This window comes from Callithrix jacchus, chromosome 9, assembly GCF_049354715.1.
Source record: "Callithrix jacchus isolate 240 chromosome 9, calJac240_pri, whole genome shotgun sequence".
NCBI classification, from domain to species: Eukaryota; Metazoa; Chordata; class Mammalia; order Primates; family Cebidae; genus Callithrix; species Callithrix jacchus.
The window spans coordinates 101781167-101803974 of NC_133510.1; the positions used below are offsets into that span (position 1 = coordinate 101781167).

Sequence of the window (22808 nt, forward strand, 5' to 3'; positions counted from 1 at the left end):
ATATAGTGCAGTGACTGGCTCAGAATGAAATGCTGGTATTAGTTTATGTGGTCTCTCAATATGTGGGATTTCATCACTGCTTGGATAGAAGCTGAAGTCAGGGCCAGAAACATGAAATTTAGGCAGGTATAATCAAATTGGATTGTGCTACTTTTTTTTCTTTTTAAAATTCAGGCAAGTTGCTTTTTCTTTTCATTTTGTTTTTAAAAATTTTTTTAAATTAAAAAAAAAAAAAGAAAAACAAAGCAGATGAGGTCTTACCATGTTGCCCAGGCTGGTCTTGGACTCCTGGGCTCAAGTGATCCTCCCACCTTGGCTTCCCAAAATGCTGGGATTATAGGTATGAGCCACTGTACCCAGTCTGATTTACATATTAGTAGGGAAACTAGCTTCTCATATATTCTAGATGATGTAACTGAAGCTTTAGGCATTTATGTTTTTTTTTTTTTTTTCTCTTTAGTGTCAGGGAAGGCTGTTTTAATACCTGCTGTCTCTTTTGCATTACCCAGATTATCTACAGTTGTTGCAAGGAGAAAAGTTTTGGTTTTGGCCATGTTTCCTAGTATATATAATACTTCTTTTTATTCAAGAGAGATTTGAAAATGTACCTGGACAGACAAATTAGGTTTTACCTGGGAGTTGTGCTTTGGAAGCTGACTTAAAGCCTGAGGAGCAGCTTTCTCCCCCCACCCTTATCCTTCTCCATGGCCAACCTTTGGTTTGGGCATGACAGTCATTATCACTCTGTGAGGCTGAGACACTGCTCACAGCCCAAAGGAGTGAAGGTGGATCTTCTTAAAGGCTTTTATCTTTTGTGCTATTCAAGTGGTCCTACTAGCGAGTGAAGTTTACAGTATTTTGTATCTCATTCCTCAGGATCCAGTTAGTTTTATAGCCCTATCTAGCCCTGCCAAGCACACAAGGAGTCTTGCTTGTCCCTGTTTTCAGAGACTTCCTTATGTCTCTGAATGCTGTGCTAGGTGATGACCTGACTTGGACTGGGTCCTGTGTAGTCTTCCTGTGGTGGATGTGGTAGTTTTGTGAAGCACACTTCATTTCTGGCACAGCAGAGGGCAGCAGTGGCAAGTTGTGAGTCTCTTCATCTCACCACCACCTTTCTTCCACTTGTGTCCTTACTGTCAACATCTAATCTTTAGCTTCCACACCATGCAAGACTCTTTCTTTTTATTTAATTTTATGTTTTGCATTTTGGGCAGTGCTTCTAATTTTTTCTTTTTAAGAACGTGATAATGAAACTGGATATCTTAATTTAAAAGCCTTACAAAAAGTCATGCATAGGTAAAAATAATTCATCAGGTGACGTGAGTAAGTTTATGTGGCATTTAATTCAGAATTCTAGAGGTGTGATTTTAGAGTATAACAGACTTTTTATTACTTTTTTATTACTTTAATTTGAAGCTTTGGGATGTGACATCAGCAAATGAGAGGAAAAGCATTAATGTGAAACAGTTCTTCCTAAATTCAGAGGACCTTCAAGAGGATATGGAAGTGATAGTGAAGTGTTGTTCATGGTCTGCTGATGGTGCAAGGATAATGGTGGCAGCGAAAAATAAAATCTTCGTAAGTACTTTTAAAAAGCCAACTTTAGTCTGATTTAAAGAAAATTGAAACTTCTGTTTATTTTTGCATTTTACAATGTTTATTCATAAAAATAAAGTCTAGCTGTGTGATTTTGGGCAGTCTTCCTAACCTGTCATGGTTCTTTGGAACTGTGCTCCATGAGATAAGAATGGCCTTGTGAGGAAAAGTCTCCATGGTTACACAGTTTGGGAAATATGTTTTATATTGCTTTCCCATATTAGAGGCACACGTTGTGAACTAACATGTTCGGGGCCCCAGGAAGTTGTATCGTACAATTTATGCTGTTGAATCCAGTGTTCCTCAAATGTATTTAAAATGTATTTAAAACATGGAATGTTTTCTATATCACTCCTTTTTTTCCTTCAATTTTGATTACATTGGTTTAGGAGATTTTTCAAAGTACTTTCTTACACCTAAAATTTTATGATTTGGTGACTTTGATAGAAATGCTCATCAACAACTGAACAAGATTGTGAGATTTTTATAAAGTAATTGAGGAAAATATGAAAAAAAGTAAATAAGAAAATACCTTTCTTTTCTTTCCCACATCTAATAGTAGCTTATATCTGTGATGTTCAGAGTACTCTCAGTATAATTTCTTTTGATGTAAGTATCCAAGAGGCAGTGGGTTACAGTAGCCCTATGATAATAACGAGGCAAATGAGGTTCAGAGGAGCCAAATAATTTGTTCAGAGTTACATTGTGTTTAGGAGAGCCAGATCTTCTGATTTATGGCTCAGTTACATTCTGGTCTAATAGTAATTTCAGAAGACTGAATAATAATAAGGGATATTACCTTTTTAAAGAGCATAATTGAAATATAGAATATGGTTATATAAAAACTCACTGAGGGATCATACATATGATTGTTACTGATCTAGTGCTGCAATCCTTGGACGTTAGTTGCTTCTGGGTTTGTACCCCTTTAGCAAGAAACTAAGAGGAAAAAATATCTCTTTTTATCTTAAGTTTTTAAAATCTGTAAGAACAAAAAAGAAACCACTGCATTTGCAAGAGTTGAAGATTAAAACTTTTTTATTGTGGTAAAATGCATATAATGTAAAATTTGCCATTTTAACTGTTTTTAAACCTACATTTCAATGGCATTAATTACATTCACAATGCTGGGTAACCATCACCACTATATATTTCCAAAACTTTTTCATTACCCTAAACAGAAACTGTGTAAACATGAAGTAATAAGTCCTGTTTCCCCTCTCTGGTTAGACCTTGGTAACCTCTAATGTAATCTGTGAATTTGCCTAATCTAGGTATTTCGTATACGTGGAATCATATAATATCAGTCCTTTTGTGTCTGAATCATTTCAATGAGGGAAATATTTTCAAGGTTCATGTTGTAGCATTTATCAGAACTATATTCCTTCTTATGAATGAATAATATTCCATTGTATGTATATATCACATTTTGTTTATCCATTCATTTGTTGATGGACACTTGATTTGTTTCTATCTTTTGGCAATTGTGAATAATGCTGTACAAGTATCTGTTTGAGCCTTGTATTTATACCCAGGATTGGAATTGCTGGGTCATATGGTAATTCCTTATTTAGCTTTCTGAGTAACCACTAGATTTTTCCACAGCAGCTGCACCATTTTATATTCCCACTAGCAATGTATGAGGGTTCCAATTTCTCCATATCTTGATAAAATTTGTTAACTGTTCATTTTTAAAATTAGAGCCATCCAAGTAGGTTTGAAGTGGTTTCTCCTTGTAGATTTGATTTGCATTTTCCCAATTACCAATGATGTTGAGCAAAAGATAGTTTTTTAAAAAGATTTTAAGAGGTCTGTTCTAATGAGAGGTGGCGCATGCCTGTAGTCCCAGTTACTAAGGAGGCTGAGGCAGAGGAATCACTTGAACCTGGGCAGCGGAGGATGCCATGAGCTGAGATTGTGCTACTGCACTACAGCCTGGGTAACAGAGCAAGACTCTGTCTCAAAAAAAAAAAAAAAAAAAAAATTGAAGAAATTTGGATTACTCGAAAGTAGCTTTTTGGGGTTCAAAAACAGGAAAATCCTTAATTATAATGGAGCAATTTGGTAGTTCTAGCAAGAAATAGAAATGAATGAGCTAATTTCATTTGAGCAAACTTCTGCGCTATATTATTTTGATCATCTTTATTTATGAGTATTCATTTTCTCTTTTGAATAAACAAGCAATTGGAGAACTACTCTGTATGTTAATTGGGCCAGTCTATTCATTTATTCACAAAGCTTTTATTTCTCTTTAGGCTAGCTTGAGAGCTCATCTATGATGAATTTTCCCTTACAGAAAATATGTTTTAAGATCAGCAGTGTATTTAAAGTATATGTATACTGATCCATATTTTGTTTATGACTGCCAATAATTATGCCAGTTATCAGTAATTGTCATTTTTTTTCAGAACTTTTATATTTGAAATGGGAGCATATTAGTATATCTTATATCTTAAAATATTTTACCTTCATAGATATCTTTATTTATGTTCACAGCTTTTTGACATTTATACCAGTGACCTATTGGGAGAAATCCTCATGGGCCATCACAGCACCATCCAGTACTGTGACTTCTCCCCCCAAAACCATTTGGCAGTGGTGGCTTTGTCCCAGTACTGTGTAGAGGTGAGTAGTTGAATTTATTCTGTGAAGTCTGGGTTTCTAGAGATAAAAGGATGTTCCGAGTGTATACCTAGCTTGCCCTGGAAGAATTCCACCTAGTGAATTGTTGTATTAATTTTTTCATAAAGTAGTATATATATATTTTTTCCTTCAAGGATGGATTAGTGCTTTTTTATTTTTGTTTTTTAATAGAGATGGGGGTCTCACTATGTTGCCCAGGCTTGTCTTGAACTCTTGGTCTCAAACAATACTCCCTCCATGGCCTCCCAAAATGCTGGAATTACAAGTGTATCACTGTGACTAGAGATGGATTAGTTTTTCCAAGTTTTCTTAGTTTTCATTCCTTAGGTTGGTTTTTACCACTAGGTTGTTTGAAACCCCTTGAGATCACAGTTCCACGAAGATGGGTTTGGGCCTTTATCTGGAAAATAGGGAAGTTCACTTGGTTTACAGGCCCTTCATCAAGGGAGCTGTGATTACTATAAGCACTTCTTTGGTGTTCTGTGCTTATTTAGCAAATTTTAGTGAGTTTGCCAGCCTCGCCCATTACTGTGAAGGTATTGTGGGTGAGTTTCTAAGCTATAGCCCTTCAACATGGAGGAACAGGTGAGAGTGAGGGCATGAGCTCCATAGGCTTCTCCTAATTCTAAGTGCAGCAATGCATGTAATACTGAAGAAGTTCCCTGCTGAGAACCTTCCCATGTACACAGAGGCAGGGAGTATGAAAAAGTTCTAGTCCTGGTCTAAAATGGCAGGAAGAAGTAGGGTCCTGTGGGCATTGTTTTCTTGGGCAGAGGCTTTGAATTGGAAATGTTTTGTTTTGTTTTGCTTTGCAACCTCTGCAACCTCCACCTTCTGGGTTCAAGCTATTCTCTTGCCTTAGCCTTCTAAGTAGCTGGGATTACAGGTACCCATCAGCACGCCTGGCTAATTTTTTTTTATTTTTTGAGACAGAGTCTTGGTCTGTCACCAGTCTGGAGTTTAGTGGTGAGTGGCATGATCTCGGCTCACTGCAACCTCCGACTCCCTGGTTCAAGTGATTCTCCTGCCTCAGCCTCCCGAGTAGATGGGACTACAAGTGCCTACCACCATGCCTAACTATTTTTGGTAGAAATGGGGTTTCACCATGTTGACCAGGATGGTCTCAATCTCCTGACCTCGTGATCTGCCTGCCTCAGCCTCCCAAAGTGCTGGGATTACAGGTGTGAGCCACCATGCCTGGCCCATGCCTGGCTAATTTTTTTGGTATTTTTAGTAGATGGGGTTTCACCATGTTGACCAGGCTGGTCTTGAACTCTTGACCTCAAGTGATCTACCTGCCTCAGCCTCCCAAAGTGCTGAGATTAATTGGGTTCAGATCTGCTAGGAGATCTTAAACCTTACATGTTTAAACCTCAAGGTAAACATGGGAGTGTTGGTTAGGATTTTTAGAAACAGTAAAGTAGCAACCCCTCTTTCAGCCTTTAATGCCACTTCTAAAGTCCTTACTCTCTACCATCCTTAGCAATCTGTAGGAAACAATGAAACAGTGTCTTCCTTCTTGAAATGAAGGGACTCAGTTCTGGAGGCTCTGAGTGACAAAGAAATGATCGGAAAGAGATGGGGAGAACAAAGTGGTAAGAGAGGGGAGGATTCTCAAAGGAAATTTCCAGTTTCTCAAGAGAGATTTTTGGCTGTGGAACCACTTTCATTTTTGGCCTTTAGTTCTGGGTGTCCAAGCTTGGACTGTAGAGATAAGACAGATAAAATTTCATATAATTAGTTTATAACCATAGAACTCACTGAATGAAAACCAGTCACTGGGCCTATGATGAGGTACTTGTTTTGTCCATGCTAGTTCTGAGATGATAAAGTAGGTCTGTAATTTAAAGTATAATGAGAGGAACTCAGTCACATATGGTACTTCATTAGACTTGACTATATTAGAATAATTTATAGCAGAACCCAGGACAAAATACCAGGCTGCTGGTAGACATGGTAATAAGCATGAATAACAAGAGAAATGTGTACATGTTACAATTATTGTGTTCATTTATTGTAGGTTCTTCAACAGTCAGTTGAAATGAAGGTTAGATGACAGTGTTAGTGGAAAATAATTGAATATGGAAGCTGCTTATGTTCATCCTATTATTTTTTGGATTGATTTTTTAAAGCGATAAAATATTTGCATGATTCTAAAGTCAAAGTTTTATAATGAGTTATATTCAGAGAAGTCTTGCTTTCATCCGTTTCCCTTCACCTTTCTTTCCCTCCTTCTTTGACCCAATATGTAACTATTTTGTTTTTGGCTTCACTGTCCAATATTTCTTGCAGGTATAAGCAGGTATCTATATGCATATATATCAGTATCTGTATCCTTCTATATGTTCTGGTACATATTTTTCTATCTCATATAAAAGATAGTACTGTATAATATATACTCTTTGCACTTTGCTTTTTTTCCTGATAACAATATAACCTGGAGATTTGTCATCATTGTCCGACCTACCCTCTGCGGGAAGACTGAGCTCGTTCGGAAAAAACCGGACCGCAGGCTAGAGGAAATTCCTTAAGTTCAGGCTTTATTGAGAGGAAAGAGCCTCCGGGCGGACCAGCCGGGAGGAAGAGGAGAATAGCCGCGCCGCTCAGAGGGGCAGGGTTGTTTTATAGGGGGCTGAAGGGCTGGGGGGTGGGGAAGCCAAAAGCCGAGGTGGTGGGCAACTGTTGGTCAGTTTGAACTGCTGGGCGGGAAGCTGGGCGGCGGGAGGGCTAGGGCCGGTATGTAAAGTGAGAGATAAGGGAGCCTCTTTGTGGGGGAGGGAAAGAGAGAGAGATTTTGCGGTAGGGGCAGAGTTTTCCAAACATTCCCGACTCCTTAAAGAAAAGAAAAAGAGGGGGTCAGGGGCGTCGGTTGTCTCTCTAGCTACTTCCTGCTGACAAGGGTCGATGGGGGTTCTGAAGAGGTCTCTTTTCTTAACGAGCCTGGATGTTCGGGGAGAGGTCTGTTTCTTGCACTCGTTCAGGGTAGGGTTGGAGCAGCATCTGGTGGATGGTGACTCGAGTCAGTTCTTGAAAGCGCCGCTATAGGAACTGTAGAAAGCAAGGAGCAATAAGTAAGATTAGGCAAACAGCTACTAGGGGCCCAAGCAATGGGGACAAGAGGGTATACATAGAGGAAGACCACCACGCCGTGGCTTCAGCCGAGAACTTCTGACTCTGTAGGTTAGTTTTGAGTTTCTGGAGGCTCTCGATTCGGGTTTCTACTAGGCCGGATTCATTGATGTAGTAACAGCACTCTTCTTGTAGGAAGATACAGGTCCCTCCTCGTTCAGCAGTGAGCAGGTCCAGGGCTCTTCGGTTCTGCAAGGCAACTTGGGCAACTGAGGTGATCTGTCATTGGAGTGATGCTAAAGACTCAGTAGAGTCATTAATAGCCGCTTGGAGTTGTGAGGTCAGTCGGGCTATGGCCAGGTGAGAGTGGACTAGTGCCCCTCCTCCTAATCCTGCTGCAAGTGCTGAACCAGCAAGGGAGACACCAACGGCAATGGGTAGGAAGGCAGCTTGTCGGGTGCGGCGATGGGGAGTTTGCAGCATCTGGAATTCGGCTGGGGAATATATAGTGAGTCGAGGGACTAGGGTTACCGGGAGGACTTTCTGTGTATTTTCAGATGGCTGGGTGGGTTGGGGAAGAGAAGCGTTGGCGTGTTCTCGGAGAAGGCTGCGAAGGAGAGTAAAGTAGGGGAGGTAGCTGTCTAGAGGAGTAGTCTCTGGCGGTGGGGGAGTTGAAAGTAGGAAGGGGCAACCATACAGCAGCTCAAATGGGCTAAGCTGTGATGGGCCCCGGGGGCCTGCTCTTACCCTGGTGAGGGTGATAGGAATTAAGGTTACCCAGGATTGGCGGAGCTCAAGCATGAGCTTAGTCAGATGCTCCTTTATTAGGCCATTGGCCCGTTCCACCTTACCAGAGGACTGAGGATGGTAGGCAGCATGTAGCTTCTACTGAATTCCTAGAGAGGTAGAAACGGCATTAGTGACTTTGGAGATAAAGGCTGGGCCGTTGTCTGACTGTATGGTAGCTGGGAGTCCAAAGCGTGGGATGATGTCTTGAATGAGATGAGTGGCTACTGTCCCGGCAGACTCAGAGGCTGTGGGGTAAGCTTCAATCCAGCCTGAAAAAGTGTCAACAATGGTTAGCAGATACCGGTACTGTTTGTGCTTTGGCATATGGGTGAAATCAATTTGCCAGTCTTGGCCAGGTAGGAACCTGCGTAGCTGATGAAGCTGGCGCCGGGGATGACAGGAACTCTGGGAATTAGTTTTCACGCAGACAGTACATGAGGACTGGACTTCCTGTATGGTATTGAGGAGGTGGTGGGGGTGAAAAAGTGGGTGGAGGAACTGGTATAAGGCTTTAGGCCCAATGTGGAGTGAATTATGGATGTCTTGGATTATCTGGTACCTTTGCTTTTCAGGGAGGATGAGGAGGTTATGCTTGAAGGCCCAGTCATCCTTGAACTGTACCCCGGGGGTAGACTGGAGGGTCTGGAGTTCTGAGGCAGAGTATTGAGGGCTAGGAGAAAAAGGCTGTGTGGGCTGGCAGTGGGGAAGGTTATGACGGCCTTCAGCTTTGAAAGGATGTCTCACCCCAGAAGGGGAACTGGGCAGGTGGGGATTACTAAAAAGGAGTGGGTGAAGGGAGTGGAGTTATATGAGCACATGAGTGGTGGGGTTTGATAGGGGATACTCGGGGTCCCATCGATTCCCATGACTAAGACCTGGGAAGGGGTGAGATGGCCAGAATAAGAAGGAAGTGCGGAGTAGGTAGCCCCCATGTCTTGTGACCCTAGGCTCGGCGAGGGTAACCGGAGTCGGAAAGCCAGGGCCCCGCTAGTCATCTAGCAGCCCTAGTAGACTGGGGAACGGAGCTCCCTCGGAGGTCGGCTCCTGGCAAGCAGGCTCCTCCCTACTGAGGGTGACCGCCGGCTGCGTAACGCCAGTGTGTCTGTTTTGAGGAACCGGCACCCTGGGGAAGCTGGGGCAGTCTGACTTCCAATGTCCCGGGAGCCGACAGATAGGGCAAGGCTTAGTTGGTGGCCGTGGTTGTGGACAGGCTCGGGACCAGTGTCCTTCCTTTCCACATTTGAAACATGCCCCTGGAGGGGCATGGGTTTCGGCCTTGGGCTTCTGGTTCCCTGCCGGCCTTAGAGCCGCCACTAGGGCTTGGGTCTGGAGAGCAGCCTTCTGCTTCATGCGAGTTTGGCGGGCAGCCTCAGCCGCATCTTCCCTGGCATTGAATACTTTAAAGGCCATTTTTACCAGGTCTTGGATGGGAGTCTCTGGCCCCTCTTCTGCTTTCTTTAGTTTCTTTCTTATGTCGGGTGCTGATTGGGAGATAAAGTGGGAGGCTAATACAGTGGCCCCGTTTTGGGAGGCTGGATCCAGTCGAGTGTACCGGACTAGGGCTTCTTATGTTTGAGTGAGGTATTGGAATTCTTTAATATAGGTGGATGGGTTGGCTGAGAAGGATCCTAAACGTTTCTCAATTTGGGACAGGTCTTGGAGTGAGAAAGGAACATGGACCCTGATTAAACCTTCTGCGCCTGCTACTTCTCGGAGTGGGGCCAGGATAGCTGGCTGGTGGGAGCGGGTGTGGGCCGCCACCGGAGAGGCAAGAGGAAGTGCGGCCTCTGAGGGAGGGGGCTCGGAGGGAGTAGAGGGAGAGCGAGGCATGGCCTCTGAGGTAGGAGGTGCAGAGGGAGTGGGGGAAGGGCGTGCCGTTGATGGCGACTGGTTGCTGAGATTGGCAGGAGAGGACAGATGTTCAGGCAGATCCTCCGGTGAGGAGTAGGGAGGGGGAGAGGTAGTGGAGGAAGATTTACGGGGGGTTCGAGATAAGAGGATTTGGTAGGTGGAGCAGGAAGAACATAGGTCGGGGTGGGTACGGAGGTCCCAAAAAGCCTGGACATAAGGAATTTCATTTTCCTTGCCCATGCGGCGACAAAAATCGTCGAGATCTCGGAGGGTGTTGAAATCAAAAGTGCCAGTCGGGGGCCAATGTGACTGGTTACCGAGTTTGTATTGGGGCCAAGCCACCTGAGACAGGAAGATAAGCTTTTTCTTTCTGAGGGTTTGGGAATATCCCAATTTGGTAAAATTCGCAGCAAGCACCCAAGGGGGGTGCTCAGAGGTATTTTGGACTCCGAATTTCCCATGGCAGGCGCAGCTACAGACTCTCCGGCGCGGATGGGCAGATGCAACGAAAAGGCGTCCCCGTTCGTTGCAAATTCCCCGGAGTACAATTAAGTACGGAAAGGGAAGCGGTCAGAGGGGCGTCCCCCGTCTGGCGGCTGTCCCTCGGAAGGCTCCTGGAGCGGGAATGGAAGACTACCTTGGCTCGGCCGAGACTAGGCAAGGAGTCCGTGCGGAACGCCGGAGAGGGAGCAACTGCACCATGCCGTAGGAAGAGGAGACGGGAAGCGGGGGAAGGCAAAGCAAGAAAAACTTGGCTTACCTTAATCGGAACGTGGAGGTGGCAGGGCCAGTGTTGGGTAGGTCGGGGAGGGGGGCCGTGGCCGGGCCAACGGCCCCAGCTCCCGTCCCGGGTTTCCGGCACCATTTGTCCGACCTACCCTCTGCGGGAAGACTGAGCTGTTCGGAAAAAACCGGACCGCAGGCTAGAGGAAATTCCTTAAGTTCAGGCTTTATTGAGAGGAAAGAGCCTCCGGGCGGACCAGCCGGGAGGAAGAGGAGAATGGCCGCGCCGCTCAGAGGGGCAGGGTTGTTTTATAGGGGGCTGAAGGGCTGGGGGGTGGGGAAGCCAAAAGCCGAGGTGGTGGGCAACTGTTGGTCAGTTTGAACTGCTGGGCGGGAAGCTGGGCGGCGGGAGGGCTAGGGCCGGTATGTAAAGTGAGAGATAAGGGAGCCTCTTTGTGGGGGAGGGAAAGAGAGATTTTGCGGTAGGGGCAGAGTTTTCCAAACAATCATCAAGGTGTTTTTCTCATTCTTTTTAATGGCTGCATGGTATTTCATTATGTGATTAATGTAGTTTATTCAGTTGTTTCCCTATTGATGGGTATTTAGGTTCCTAGTATTTTGCTATAAAAAATAATGATGTAGTAAATAATCGTCTGCATAAGACATTTTGTAGTTTTTTTTTTTCTTTTTTGAGACAGGGTTTTACTCTGTCACCAGGCTGGACTGCAATGGCGCTGTCTTGGCTCACTGCACCCTCTGCCTCCTGGGTTCAAGCGATTCCCCTGCCTCAGCCTCCTGGACATTTTGTAGTTTTGGTAGTGTGCTTTTGAGCAGTATTCATTTACGTGGTATTACTGGCTCATTCTTGCTATTTTCAATATTTTTGCTATCTTAAAAATGCTTGTGTAGGTGATTTCCTGTATGCTGTGTTTATTCTATAGTTGTGGAATATAGACTCATGTTCAAAGGTGGCTGACTGCAGAGGACATTTAAGTTGGGTTCATGGTGTGATGTTTTCTCCTGATGGATCATCATTTTTGACATCTTCTGATGACCAGACAATCAGGGTGAGAAATATTGAGATTTTCATTTTGAACATTTACTGATGGTGAGCTAAACCTCCTACAAACTAAGAAATTGATGGGTAGCATTGAGGTAAGCAAAATAGGAAACTACTATATTCATAGTCACCCTGGAAAAGTGCTATTATATGGACTGTAACAGTCTCCTTCATTCACTACATGTTCATTGAGGATTACCATGGGCCAGGTGCTGTGGGAAGTTCAATGATTAGACTGTATTTTGATTAACTTAAAATACTACATTTGATTCCTCAGAATAATTTTTGACTCTTTCCTTTACCTTGAATTCCTATATCCAATTACTAATTCTAAGAGAGTCTACCTTTCCACTTTCTATCATTATCTCTACCTTTCCATTCCTGCGGCCCAAGTTCAGGTCTTTGTTACCTGTTACTTCTCTGTTGTATTAGTCTCTGCCACAAGTCTTCTTTCTTGCTTTTCTGCATGCAGCTTCTAAGATACTTTTTTCATGTATAATGCAGTCATGTCATTTTTGCTCAAAAATAAATAGTGGCTCCCTTGTCTACCAAAGTAAGTATATACTTCTGTGTCTGCCATTAAGCTTTTTCACAGCACGGCCTCATTCTGCTCCAGTCTGTCTTCCAGTTTATTCCTACAGGGAACCAACACTGGACTGCTCACATTTTCCCAAACACCCTCTAGTTCCTTGCTTCTGTGCTTCTCCTTATGTGGTTTCTTATATTTGGAATGCCCTAATTACCTTTATTTTTGTTTGTTGAAATCCTAACCATCCTATAAGTTCCCTTAAGCCTGGATTTGGGGAGAATGTCTGTCTCTTTTAGTGCCATCTAATTCTGTGTCATTTTCTAGTGGTGCTTATCAAATTTTGACTTGAATTTAAATTCATATATGATTTACTCCTTATTTCCAATACTCCACTGCTCCTCTGATTATTGACACATCTTACATTATAAGCTCTTTAAGGCCAGGAACCCTGGCTGGTCCCCACAGCATCCAATTATAACGTTATATATGAATTATGGCTAAAATTCATTTCGTACTTACTATATTCAAGATGTTATGCAGAGTAATGTATGTGTATATATATAAATCTATATATACATTTACTAATTCTCACAATAGTCCCTTTTGTGATGAGGAAACAGGCACAGAAAGGCTGAGAAAGGTCAGTGGTACTTAACATGGCAGTCTCAATGAGCTCAAGCCAGAATATAAATCAACACACTGCTTTCTCCATCAAGAAAGTCTTGTTGAAATGAAATAAGCTGCATCACTAAGCACAGTTACAATGGGTTTAGTGATGTAGATGATTTACATTCTGGTATAAACTTTTTTTTTTTCTGAGATGGAGTCTTGCCCTGTTGCCCAGACTGGAGTGTAGTAGTGCAATCTCAGCTCACTGCAAACTATGTCTCCAGGGTTCAAGCAATTCTCCTGTCTCAGCCTCCTGGAGTACTTGGGTACAGGCGCATACCACCATGGCTGGCTAATTTTTGTATTTTTAGTAGAGATGGAGTTTCGCCATGTTGGTCAGGCTGGTCTTGAACTCCTGACTTCAATGATCCACCTACCTTGGCCTCCCAAAGTGCTGGGATTACAGCTGTGAGCCACTGCACCTGGCCCAAATTTCTTATCTTGTGGATTGGTTTCAAACAGTTTGAGAACCAGCAGGAGATCCTTATCTTTTAGTAACACTGGGTTAGCAACCTGCCTGAAGTTACAACTTTAGGTAGAACTAGAGTTCATACTGAGGAATTTTGGCTCTGGAGCCCATAACTCCTAATACTAGTTGCATCTTACTATAGATTGTGTTAATAAATATTGATTGTTGGATTATAATCTAATATTGAAACATTTCTAGCATCATAAGTGTTTTATGTGAAACATAGTTTGTCTCTTGCTTTAAGATGAAGACTTACGTTATTTCAAAGATGGAATGATAATTTATATATCTCTTAATTAGCTCTGGGAGACAAAGAAAGTATGTAAGAACTCTCCTATAATGTTCAAGCAAGAAGTAGATGTTGTGTTTCAAGAAAATGAAGTGATGGTCCTTGCAGTTGACCATAGAAAACATCATCTGCAAGTGAGTATATTTTAGAAAACAATTGGAAAAATTGTTTTGGTTGAACTTTCTATTCACAGTTTTTCTTGTTTTTGGATTTGGGATCAAACATAATTAACAGGTGCTCAGTAGGCACTGAATAAATATATATAGGTCCCTAACCGAGGCTCAGATATGCTTATATTTAGAGTTAATTAGATAATACCTCACGTCACTGCTCTTCTGTTGATATCTGTGATCACATTCTTTGATTTGCATGGAGTCTAAGAATACCATGAGGATAAACTCATGTTGTCTACAAGAGTGATTCAGACATGTCTGATGGAGTGTGCAAGGGGGATGAGCATATGGAAGCATTTTTAAAAGGGAAGGATTCCAGGGTGTTTGAAAGAACAGAAGTCACTTTAGGTGAGGAAGGTGTCTGATTCATTGGAACTGAGGTGAAAAGAGCTGGGCTTTACATACTGAAATATACCTGCTCATTCATTTACATGCACATTTGTTCAGTAAATATTTTTTGAATGCTAATTTTGGTCTTTGAGGAGGAAAGTGTTGTATAGTAAAATTGAAAGAACTGTATTGCTTAGGGATCCAAACAGCACTACTCTAGCCTGTTCTCCCTCTCCTTCCCAACAAAGAGTGGGACACATGAGAGGAAGGCGTTTCGCAACTAGCTGAAGAGAAAAGGAGTCCCAAAGAACCATTGGCAGAGGAATGGTATTCAGGAGCTCAGAGTGGTGGCAAACAGATGCCCTAAGAGCAGATGCCTTTAGGAGCACTGGAGTTCAAGAGCAGGTTGGCACCACTGTGCTGGTGGACTAAATAAAGTATCATTGCACTGATAGAGGTGTCCTGGAAGTAGTGATAGCATTGTAGATAGTGGCAGTAAGAGAAAGCGGATGCCTCATGGAAGATCGAATACAAGAGGCTGCCCATATGTTGGTCAGCCCAAGTAGAACAGCAGAATGTGGGCCATTGAAGGAGGTGTCAGCATATGGAGCTGACAGCATGTGACTGTGACTTGTGGCTGAGAAGGGCGGGAAGTGGCATGGCTTTTGTGTGAACTAGTGAGACATTCTCCCTTGGCCTGAGGATTCCCTTAGACATAGGATTGAGAAGGCTAGAAACCCTTTCATATGAGGGCCAATGATCCTCAGAGACATAGGATTGAGAAAAGACAAAAAGCCTTTCATTTGTGAGGGCTAATGATCCTATAAACTATATTCTTTCTTTTTGTTTTTCTTCTGAGACAGTCTTTCTCTGTTGCCCAGCCTGGAGTGCAGTGGCATGATCTCGGCTCACTGCAAGCTCTGCCTCCTGGGTTCAAGAGATTCTCATGCCTCAGCCTCCCGAGTAGCTGGGACTACAGGCGTGTGCTACCATGCCCAGCTAATTTTTGTAGAGACAGGCTTTTGCCATGTTGGCCTGGTTGGTCTTGAACTCCTGACCTCAAGTGATCCACCCAGCTTGGCATCTCAAAGAGTTGGCATTACAGGTGTGAGCCACCACGCCCAACCAAATTTATTTATTTATTTTTTTTATTTTTAGTAGAGACGAAACTTTTCTCATAATATGTTTAAGACCTTTCATTAGCTCTTTAAGAGCACGAATGCAGCTTGAGTTAACTTTTTCCATATGGATTTTAGAAGTGCTTTATTAACTTCTAGGTAAAGGTTTTGGCAGTGATACCATAATCTTATTCCATCTTTTCATTTGATTTTTCTTGATTTGCTTATTGAAAAATAGGGAGCATGAATGTGTGTTAGAGAATGAAATGAGATAGTGATGTTGAGCTAGAGAGGAGAGAGAAGAACAGAATAGAGAAGATGAGAGTAGTAGAGCACATATGTGGAAGGTATGAGAGGAAGCAAACAATTGAGACAGACGGACATAGGGTAGGACAGAGCTTAATAAGTTGTCATTTAAAAAAAATTTTTTTTTTTATAGTGATGGGGGCATCTCGCTATGTTGATCAAGGTGCTCTCAAACTCCTGGCCTTAAGCACTCCTCCTGCCTCAGCCTCCTAGAATGAGAATGCTGAGATTATAGGCGAGAGCTGCCATTCCCAGCTCAAATCTCAGTAAGTTGTAAAGCTGTAGAGCTCAGCTTGGTGTAGTGGAGAGAATAGTGACTTTTCACTAAGGTGACACAGGTGCAAGTTCAGACTTCTTTATCAACTAGTTCTGTGATGTCATATAAATTCTATCAACTCTTTGAGCCTCAGTTTGTAAGGTCCTTTTTATCTTCACAGTCTCTGAGCTAGTTACAGGGTCAAAGTAGAATCCAAATTCAGGAGTAGATATCTGAAAGTAAATTACCTGGTTTGTGATAACTTCTTGTTTACTGTGGGTGTCAAAATCAAGCTGTAAAACACCTCTGAATATGACTTGCTTTGTATTTACAAGTTTTACTGTTGTTCTCAATATGTTGATTAGGAGCTTGTAATGAATAGTACTTTGGTGAATTGGGATGTAGACTTCAATGTGAATTTCTCATTAACTGTTTTTTATAAAGCTGCTTCTTCCACTTGGGATATTTCCACTCCAGTTTTCTTGTCAAATTTAGTGTCCTCATGCATGTATTTCCTATATTAAATTTGTGCAACCTTTCTTTAATGACTGTTCTAACTGTGAGACTTAAAAAAGTCATCTGTCTAGAAGGTATCATTCTGTGTCAGTGGTTGTGGGAGAGTTTAGAGGATAAACTTAATAGTTTTATTTAAGTAAATATAACTTTTTTAGTTACTATTTAAAAAGAGCTCTTGAAATTAATTTTTGAGAGAAGGAAGATGTTCAGCTTATCATAGTTCAGTTTTCACTTTAAATATCTAATAGATCAAAATGTGCTAGGTAGAATACTGTTAAGGAAAAGCCACCTGTTATTCATTGACTCTGTAATCTTTGTACCAGAAACAAATGACTGCTTATTTCATGTTGAAAAATAATTCAAGAGTTTTAGGTTATGACACTAAGTTAGAGAGAGGTATTTGACAATTGATTTATGCTTTAGATATATTTTTTTCAGGTCACATGTTTTGGATGAATGATAAGGCATCACAATTCATGGGATTTAAGCATTGGTACAGATTATGAAATTAGGTAATCTTTGTTTAAGCATTGTAATTCCAACCTCGCGAATTATGCGCAAGTTCCTCTACAGTGTCCTCACTCCCCCCACTCCAAGGAATCTTAGTTTACACTGTTTTCTGAGTGATTTGGAGGATATAAGCCCCATTTTCATTTGGATTTGTTTTTTTATATTTGTCTTAGTCTTGTTTGACCAACAGCCTTGAAATATATCAGAAAAGTGTATTTTAATAAATGATAGCTCTATTAAAAATGGGCTTTGTGAAGAAATGGAAAAGTATGGAGCTAGCTGTGGGATTACAAATCAGACAGACGTGTCTCCGGCGGTGGGTACAGCAGCTGCTTTTAAAACCTTTTAATGCTTGTTTTATTTTATGAAAATGTATTTGAACCACCAAAGTGGAATGAAATGAAAGTGTGAAGTGCTAAATGCAGCTGCTGTGACTAGGATATGGCTTTGTTGTTCCCTTGAGAGCTCTTGTTGGTTATCTTCTGTGTTTTATTTTATTTTTTTCAATTGAAGTCTTTGTTCTAAAGAACAAAAACTGCTCTTACAGCCTAATAACTGATTTTGCCTCATTTTTCATTAGCTCATTAATGGAAAAACAGGTCAGATTGATTATCTGACTGAAGCTCAAGTTAGCTGCTGTTGCTTAAGTCCACATCTTCAGTACATAGCATTTGGAGACGAAAATGGAGCCATTGAGGTATTCAGTGCTATTCTTCAGAATCTTTATGCACAGTAGAATTAATTAATAAAAATTAATTATATGTCTGGTATTGTGCACTTTTTACTTTTTATTTAATAATTTTTTTTTGAAATTGGGTCTTGCTCTGTCACCCAGGCTGAGTTCAGTGACACAATCACAGCTCACGACAGCCTTGACTTTCGGAGCTTAAGTGATTCTCCCACCTAAGCCTCCTGAGTAGCTAGGACTATAGGTGTACACCACCACACCCAACTAATTTCTTATTTTTTTGTAGATATGGGGTCTCCTATGTTGCCCAGGCTGGTCTCAAACTCCTGGGTTTAAGTGATTGTCCTGCCTTAGCCTTCCAGAGTGTTAGGATTGGATACTTTTTTTTTTTTTTAAGACAGGATCTTACATTGTTGCCCAGGCTACAGTGTAGTGGCACAATCTTGGCTTACTGCAACCTTTGCCTCCCAGGCTCAAGCGATCCTCCCAACACAGCCTCCTGAGTAACTGGGACTTCAGGTATGCACTACCACACCAAGCTAATTTTTCCTTTTTTGTTGAGATGGAGGTTTCACCATGTTGCCCAGACTGACCTTAAACTCTCAGGCTCAAGTGATCTGCCCATCTTGGCCCCACCCAGAATGTGGGGATTACATGTGTGAGCAACCATGCCCAGCCTATTGTACACTTTTATACTAAACAAATCTTTCTATTATCGATTAATCATTGTTCTGTTAGACTAAAAATTGTCTTACCCAGTTGGCTGTATATTTTTCAGATTTCCTTTATTACTGTTTCTCATACTTTTTGTCTTTTTCTGTCCCTTATTCTACCTAGTTGTTTTGCTGTTCTCCACATATATCAAACACAGTCTATCAAGATTCAGTGACTATGCAAAGAACATTTTTTTTTCCTCCTCTTCTTAGAAGCGCAGCTATTTAGGGTATAAGTTGGTTCCATTTTGGTACTGATAAGACTCATTAGGAATATTGGTGCAGGGCTGCCTGTGCTTGCCTACTCCACCAATCCTTGCTGTTCTACTTTTGGTGGCATAAGTACCTCAGTTCACCACCTGAAATCCTTAATTTATCTAACAAGACCAAATAAGTAAAAATAGAAATACTTTGTAAGGCAAAAAATATAGTATAATAAAAGTTATTTTGTATAAAAATATTGTCTTTATCACAAGTGAAATTCATCACAAAACACATTTTCTCTAGCTTTATAATGATTTTTCAAAAACATTGATTTCTTCTCTCACATTTTCTCACCAGGTATCTGGGAATTATTTTTTAACATTGGTTAAAAATTAATAATGGCCGTGGCCACAGTTATTTTACTTTGGATTCATTTTCATAAGGAATTACACAAATATTCTCCAGTCCATATTGCCCCACAGAGAGGAGACTATATGCATAGACATAAAGTGAAGAAGGAAGCATTTAGATAGTGATCTCAACACTCTTGTATATTTGCCATGGCCCGTGTGTCATGGATTGAGAGTTTAGGCTTTGTTTTCTCTTCTTTATTGTGAAAAATTTATTTACTCTTTGTTAAGATACGTACTATTCTGAGAAAGTGCATCATAGATATGTATTTCTTAAGCAAGGGATAATTATACATTTACAAATGAACCTTAGACTTCCCTCTCAGGCTCAGCTCTCAAACTGTTGTGTATTATTATTTATTCTTAAAGAGTCCTTGGTTTCCCTTTCCTCTTCACCTTGATGGCAAGTCAGCACCACATTCTTCTCATTTTTACCACTTAAATATCTTAAAATAAGTCCGTTAGATAGTTTAAAAATAAACTTGCAACATACGTACGTGCTTCATCCACGTTGTTAGTTCCCTCAAAGTCATCAAATAATATAAATAATACATAATGAACCATATGAAATTACCAATATTTACCTATAAAATGGCATTTCATATGGTGCAGCCTTGTATCATCAAATAATAGCAACTACCATTTACTATTTGTAAATGGTAATGTTTACTGTGCCAGTTGCTGTCATTGAATTCTTATAACATCCTGGATGTTAGGTATTGTTATTCTTATTTTAAAGATGTCTAAACTCTTATTTCCACGATTTTCATAAAATCGGTAAGTGGCAGAGCTAGGATTCAAATCCAGATCTCTGAGGCTATGTGCTCAACTATTATGCTATCCTGCCCTGGCCTCATAGGGTTTGTGAGGTCATCCATCCCGCTGATTTATGAAGGTTCCCATTAACATGATTCCCCTTTGTTTTCAAGGGACTTTTCTTCTAGACATGTGGGTTAGGTTTGAGTTTCTGGAATCTCCTGTTTTAGCATCATCTGTATTTTCCTTAGGCTTTCTTGAGTACATTTTAATTTGGTCAACGAAAAGTATTTCTTTTTGTTTTGTTTTTTGGTATGAGTTCATTTGAAATCCTTTTTTGACATAGTCATTTTCTTTTGAGTTTGTTACTAGTTTTATTTGGAGTATTATTACTCTTTGGCCCTCCTAAGTATCCTCATTTCACTAACTGTCATATATGGTGAGGATATGATAGGGCCAACCTTCTCATATCCTCTTTTCCTTTACCTGTCTCCCTCATCATCTTTTATCTTTCCTGTTTATATTGTTTTATGAAGAATTTGCCTTCTCATCCAGGACTTATTTTCTTTCTTCTCTCTTATTCATCTTAAATATCATTTTTTTTTTTTTTTTTTTGGAGGGAGAGCCCAGATAGCCACTTGTTTATTGAAGTGGGTAGCTGAGTACTCAGAAGGACCACTAGTTCCTACTGCCGGCTGTTGATTGCAGTTAGTGTTTTATTTTAGGGTGTAGTGTGTTTGCATGTATGCATACATGTGTGCATATATATGTGACATTCATTTGTTTTCAGTTAGGCTGAAAGCACCAGATGGAAATTGTGTACCCTCTAGTGTAATTTTAGTTTAATATTTTTGGGGCATAATGCCTATGTGTTGCTTAGTTTCTTCATATTAATTTTCTGTGTTTTTCTGCTTTGAAGATTTTAGAACCTGTAAACAATAGAATCTTCCAGTCCAGGATTCGGCACAAGAAAACTGTACGGCACATCCAGTTCACAGCCGATGAGAAGACTCTTATTTCAAGTTCTGATGATTCTGCAATTCAGGTGAGAGGGAGGATGAACTCTTAACATATTTAATGATGATTCTAGCAAAGAAGCACTATGATTATGCCTAAAATCTGGTGTATATTTTAAACACATTACTTTGGGCATACATTCAGATTATGCACATGGGCATAGATGAAACCCATTGATGTTTCATATTTTTCTATGGGTGAGGCAGAGAGTTTGTCTTAGAACCCTCTGTGGGAAGGTTATTTTGAAAATGAAGGGTTCATTTGCATTTTCTTTTTTTTTTTTTGAGACACAGTCTCGCTCCGTCACCAGGCTGGAGTGCAGTGGCGTGAGCTCAGCCTGCCACCTCCTGCCTCAACCTCCCAAGTAGCTGGGACTATAGGCCTGTGCCACCAAGCCCAGCTAATTTTTTGTATTTTTTAGTAGAGACAGGGTTTCACCATGTTAGCCAGGATTATCTCGATTTCTTGACGTTGTGATCCTCCCACCTCCACCTCCCAAAGTGCTGGGATTACAGGCGTGAGCCACTATGCCAGCCTCATTTGCATTTTCTTGCCAGCCTTGGTATTTGGATTTGTATCAGTAAGCATACTTTGTGTCACATTTCTCTTTATTTTAATTTACAGTAGTAAAATCTGTAAGGATTATTGTCTTATGAGGTTTATTGCAGAGTTTAAAATGAGGAAACTGAGGCCAGCACAAGAAAATTAAATGCCAATTTATTTAACTCCCAGACCAGGTTCCCTGGTCCCGGGGAAAGGGGCCAGGGAAGTCGTTCCTGACTCCTCTCGGGCGTGGGGTTTTATAGGGAGTGAAGGTGTTTGATTGACTGTGGAGAAACAGGATGTGGACGGGGCGAGCTGCTATTGGTAGGTAGGCGGGGTTTTCCAATGGCAGGCTAGGTGCCGAGTGCAGTTTAGTGTTGAGTGCAGATTCTGGTGTGGAGTGCAGAAGTGGGCGTTGGTGCTGAGTGCAGAGTTTAGTGCGGAGTGCAGATTCTGATGCGGAGTGCAGAGGTGGGCGTGTGTTGAGTGCAGATTCTGGTGTGATAATTTTCAGGCATGGAGAGGGATGGGCGTGTCCGAGCTCCTGGCGAGGCAACCGGCCTTACATTCTGACCCTTTTGATGATATAGGACGCCGCTTCTTTCTGGCTACTTCCTGCTGAATAGGGGTGGAGTGAGGGGAAGGGGTCAGTTGGTTGGTGCCTCAGTTGGGAGTCAGACATAGGGGTGAAGTAGCATTTGGTCACCCTGGAGATTTCCCTCATGCGTGCCTGTAAAAACCTGAGGAAAAAAGGGGCTAGCATTATTAGAAGACACACAACAATAACGGAGGTGATAATGGGAGCTAGCCAGGTAAGCATGGGGGATTGCCACCAGTTGAGAGACAAGGCTGGTGCGCTCTGCTTCTTGTGGAGGTTCTCTTGGAGGTGATAGAGAGTGTTGACATTTTCTTCCACAATACCTGTTTCACTGATGTAATAGCAGCACTGCTCCTGGAGAAACAGACAGATACATCCTTTCTCTGCCGTTAGTAGGTCTAGGGCCCATCAGTTCTGGAGAGCTACCTGAGCCAGCGACGTGATTTGTCGCTGGAGGGAGGCTAAAGAGGTGGCTGATGCTTCAGTAGCCATACGGAGCTTGTCTTCCAGTTAAGCGGCTGAAGTGACGCTGTAGCCCATGGCACTGCTCCCTATTCCAGCTGCTGCTAGAGAGGATGCTAAAGAGAGGCCAACAACTATCGGGAGGAAGACCGCTCCTTTGCTCCGGTGATTAGGGGATGGTGTGGTGAGGGATAGGAACTCGGCTTGTCCGTACACTTCTAACTGCAGGACTAGTGTGACGGGCACACAGGGAAGGGGAGGGAGGCATCAATAACTTTGGTTAGGGTTCCATTACACCAAAAGTATCCTCCTGGAGGCGCGTAAAGGGAAGATTTTTACTTCTTCTGTGGTGTTGCACCTGAGGCTAGGACTGCTGGCTGTCCCATAGCAGATAGAATGTACTTTGAACAGCAGGGTACCTGTTAAAGTGGTGTCAGGCCCTGTGGGTGATTGTGACAGGTTGAACCCGGTCTGGAGGGGAACTGCGGCTAAGGGGGGTTTGTTAAGGGAGGCACATA

General features: G+C 41.8%; 1 protein-coding gene across 3 annotated transcripts in view; it reads left to right on the forward strand.

Annotated features, from left to right (window-relative positions):
- The window catches only part of APAF1 (apoptotic peptidase activating factor 1), a 98496-nt gene that overhangs the window by 51004 nt on the left and 24684 nt on the right, over positions 1-22808 (forward strand). For all 3 annotated transcript variants that reach the window (XM_035258502.3, XM_035258504.3, XM_035258505.3), the window contains 6 exons: positions 1420-1581; positions 4096-4224; positions 11616-11741; positions 13702-13824; positions 17480-17596; positions 20590-20715. In XM_035258502.3, coding sequence (XP_035114393.1) covers positions 1420-1581; positions 4096-4224; positions 11616-11741; positions 13702-13824; positions 17480-17596; positions 20590-20715 — 783 coding nt within the window. The remainder of the gene's footprint in view (positions 1-1419; positions 1582-4095; positions 4225-11615; positions 11742-13701; positions 13825-17479; positions 17597-20589; positions 20716-22808) is intronic.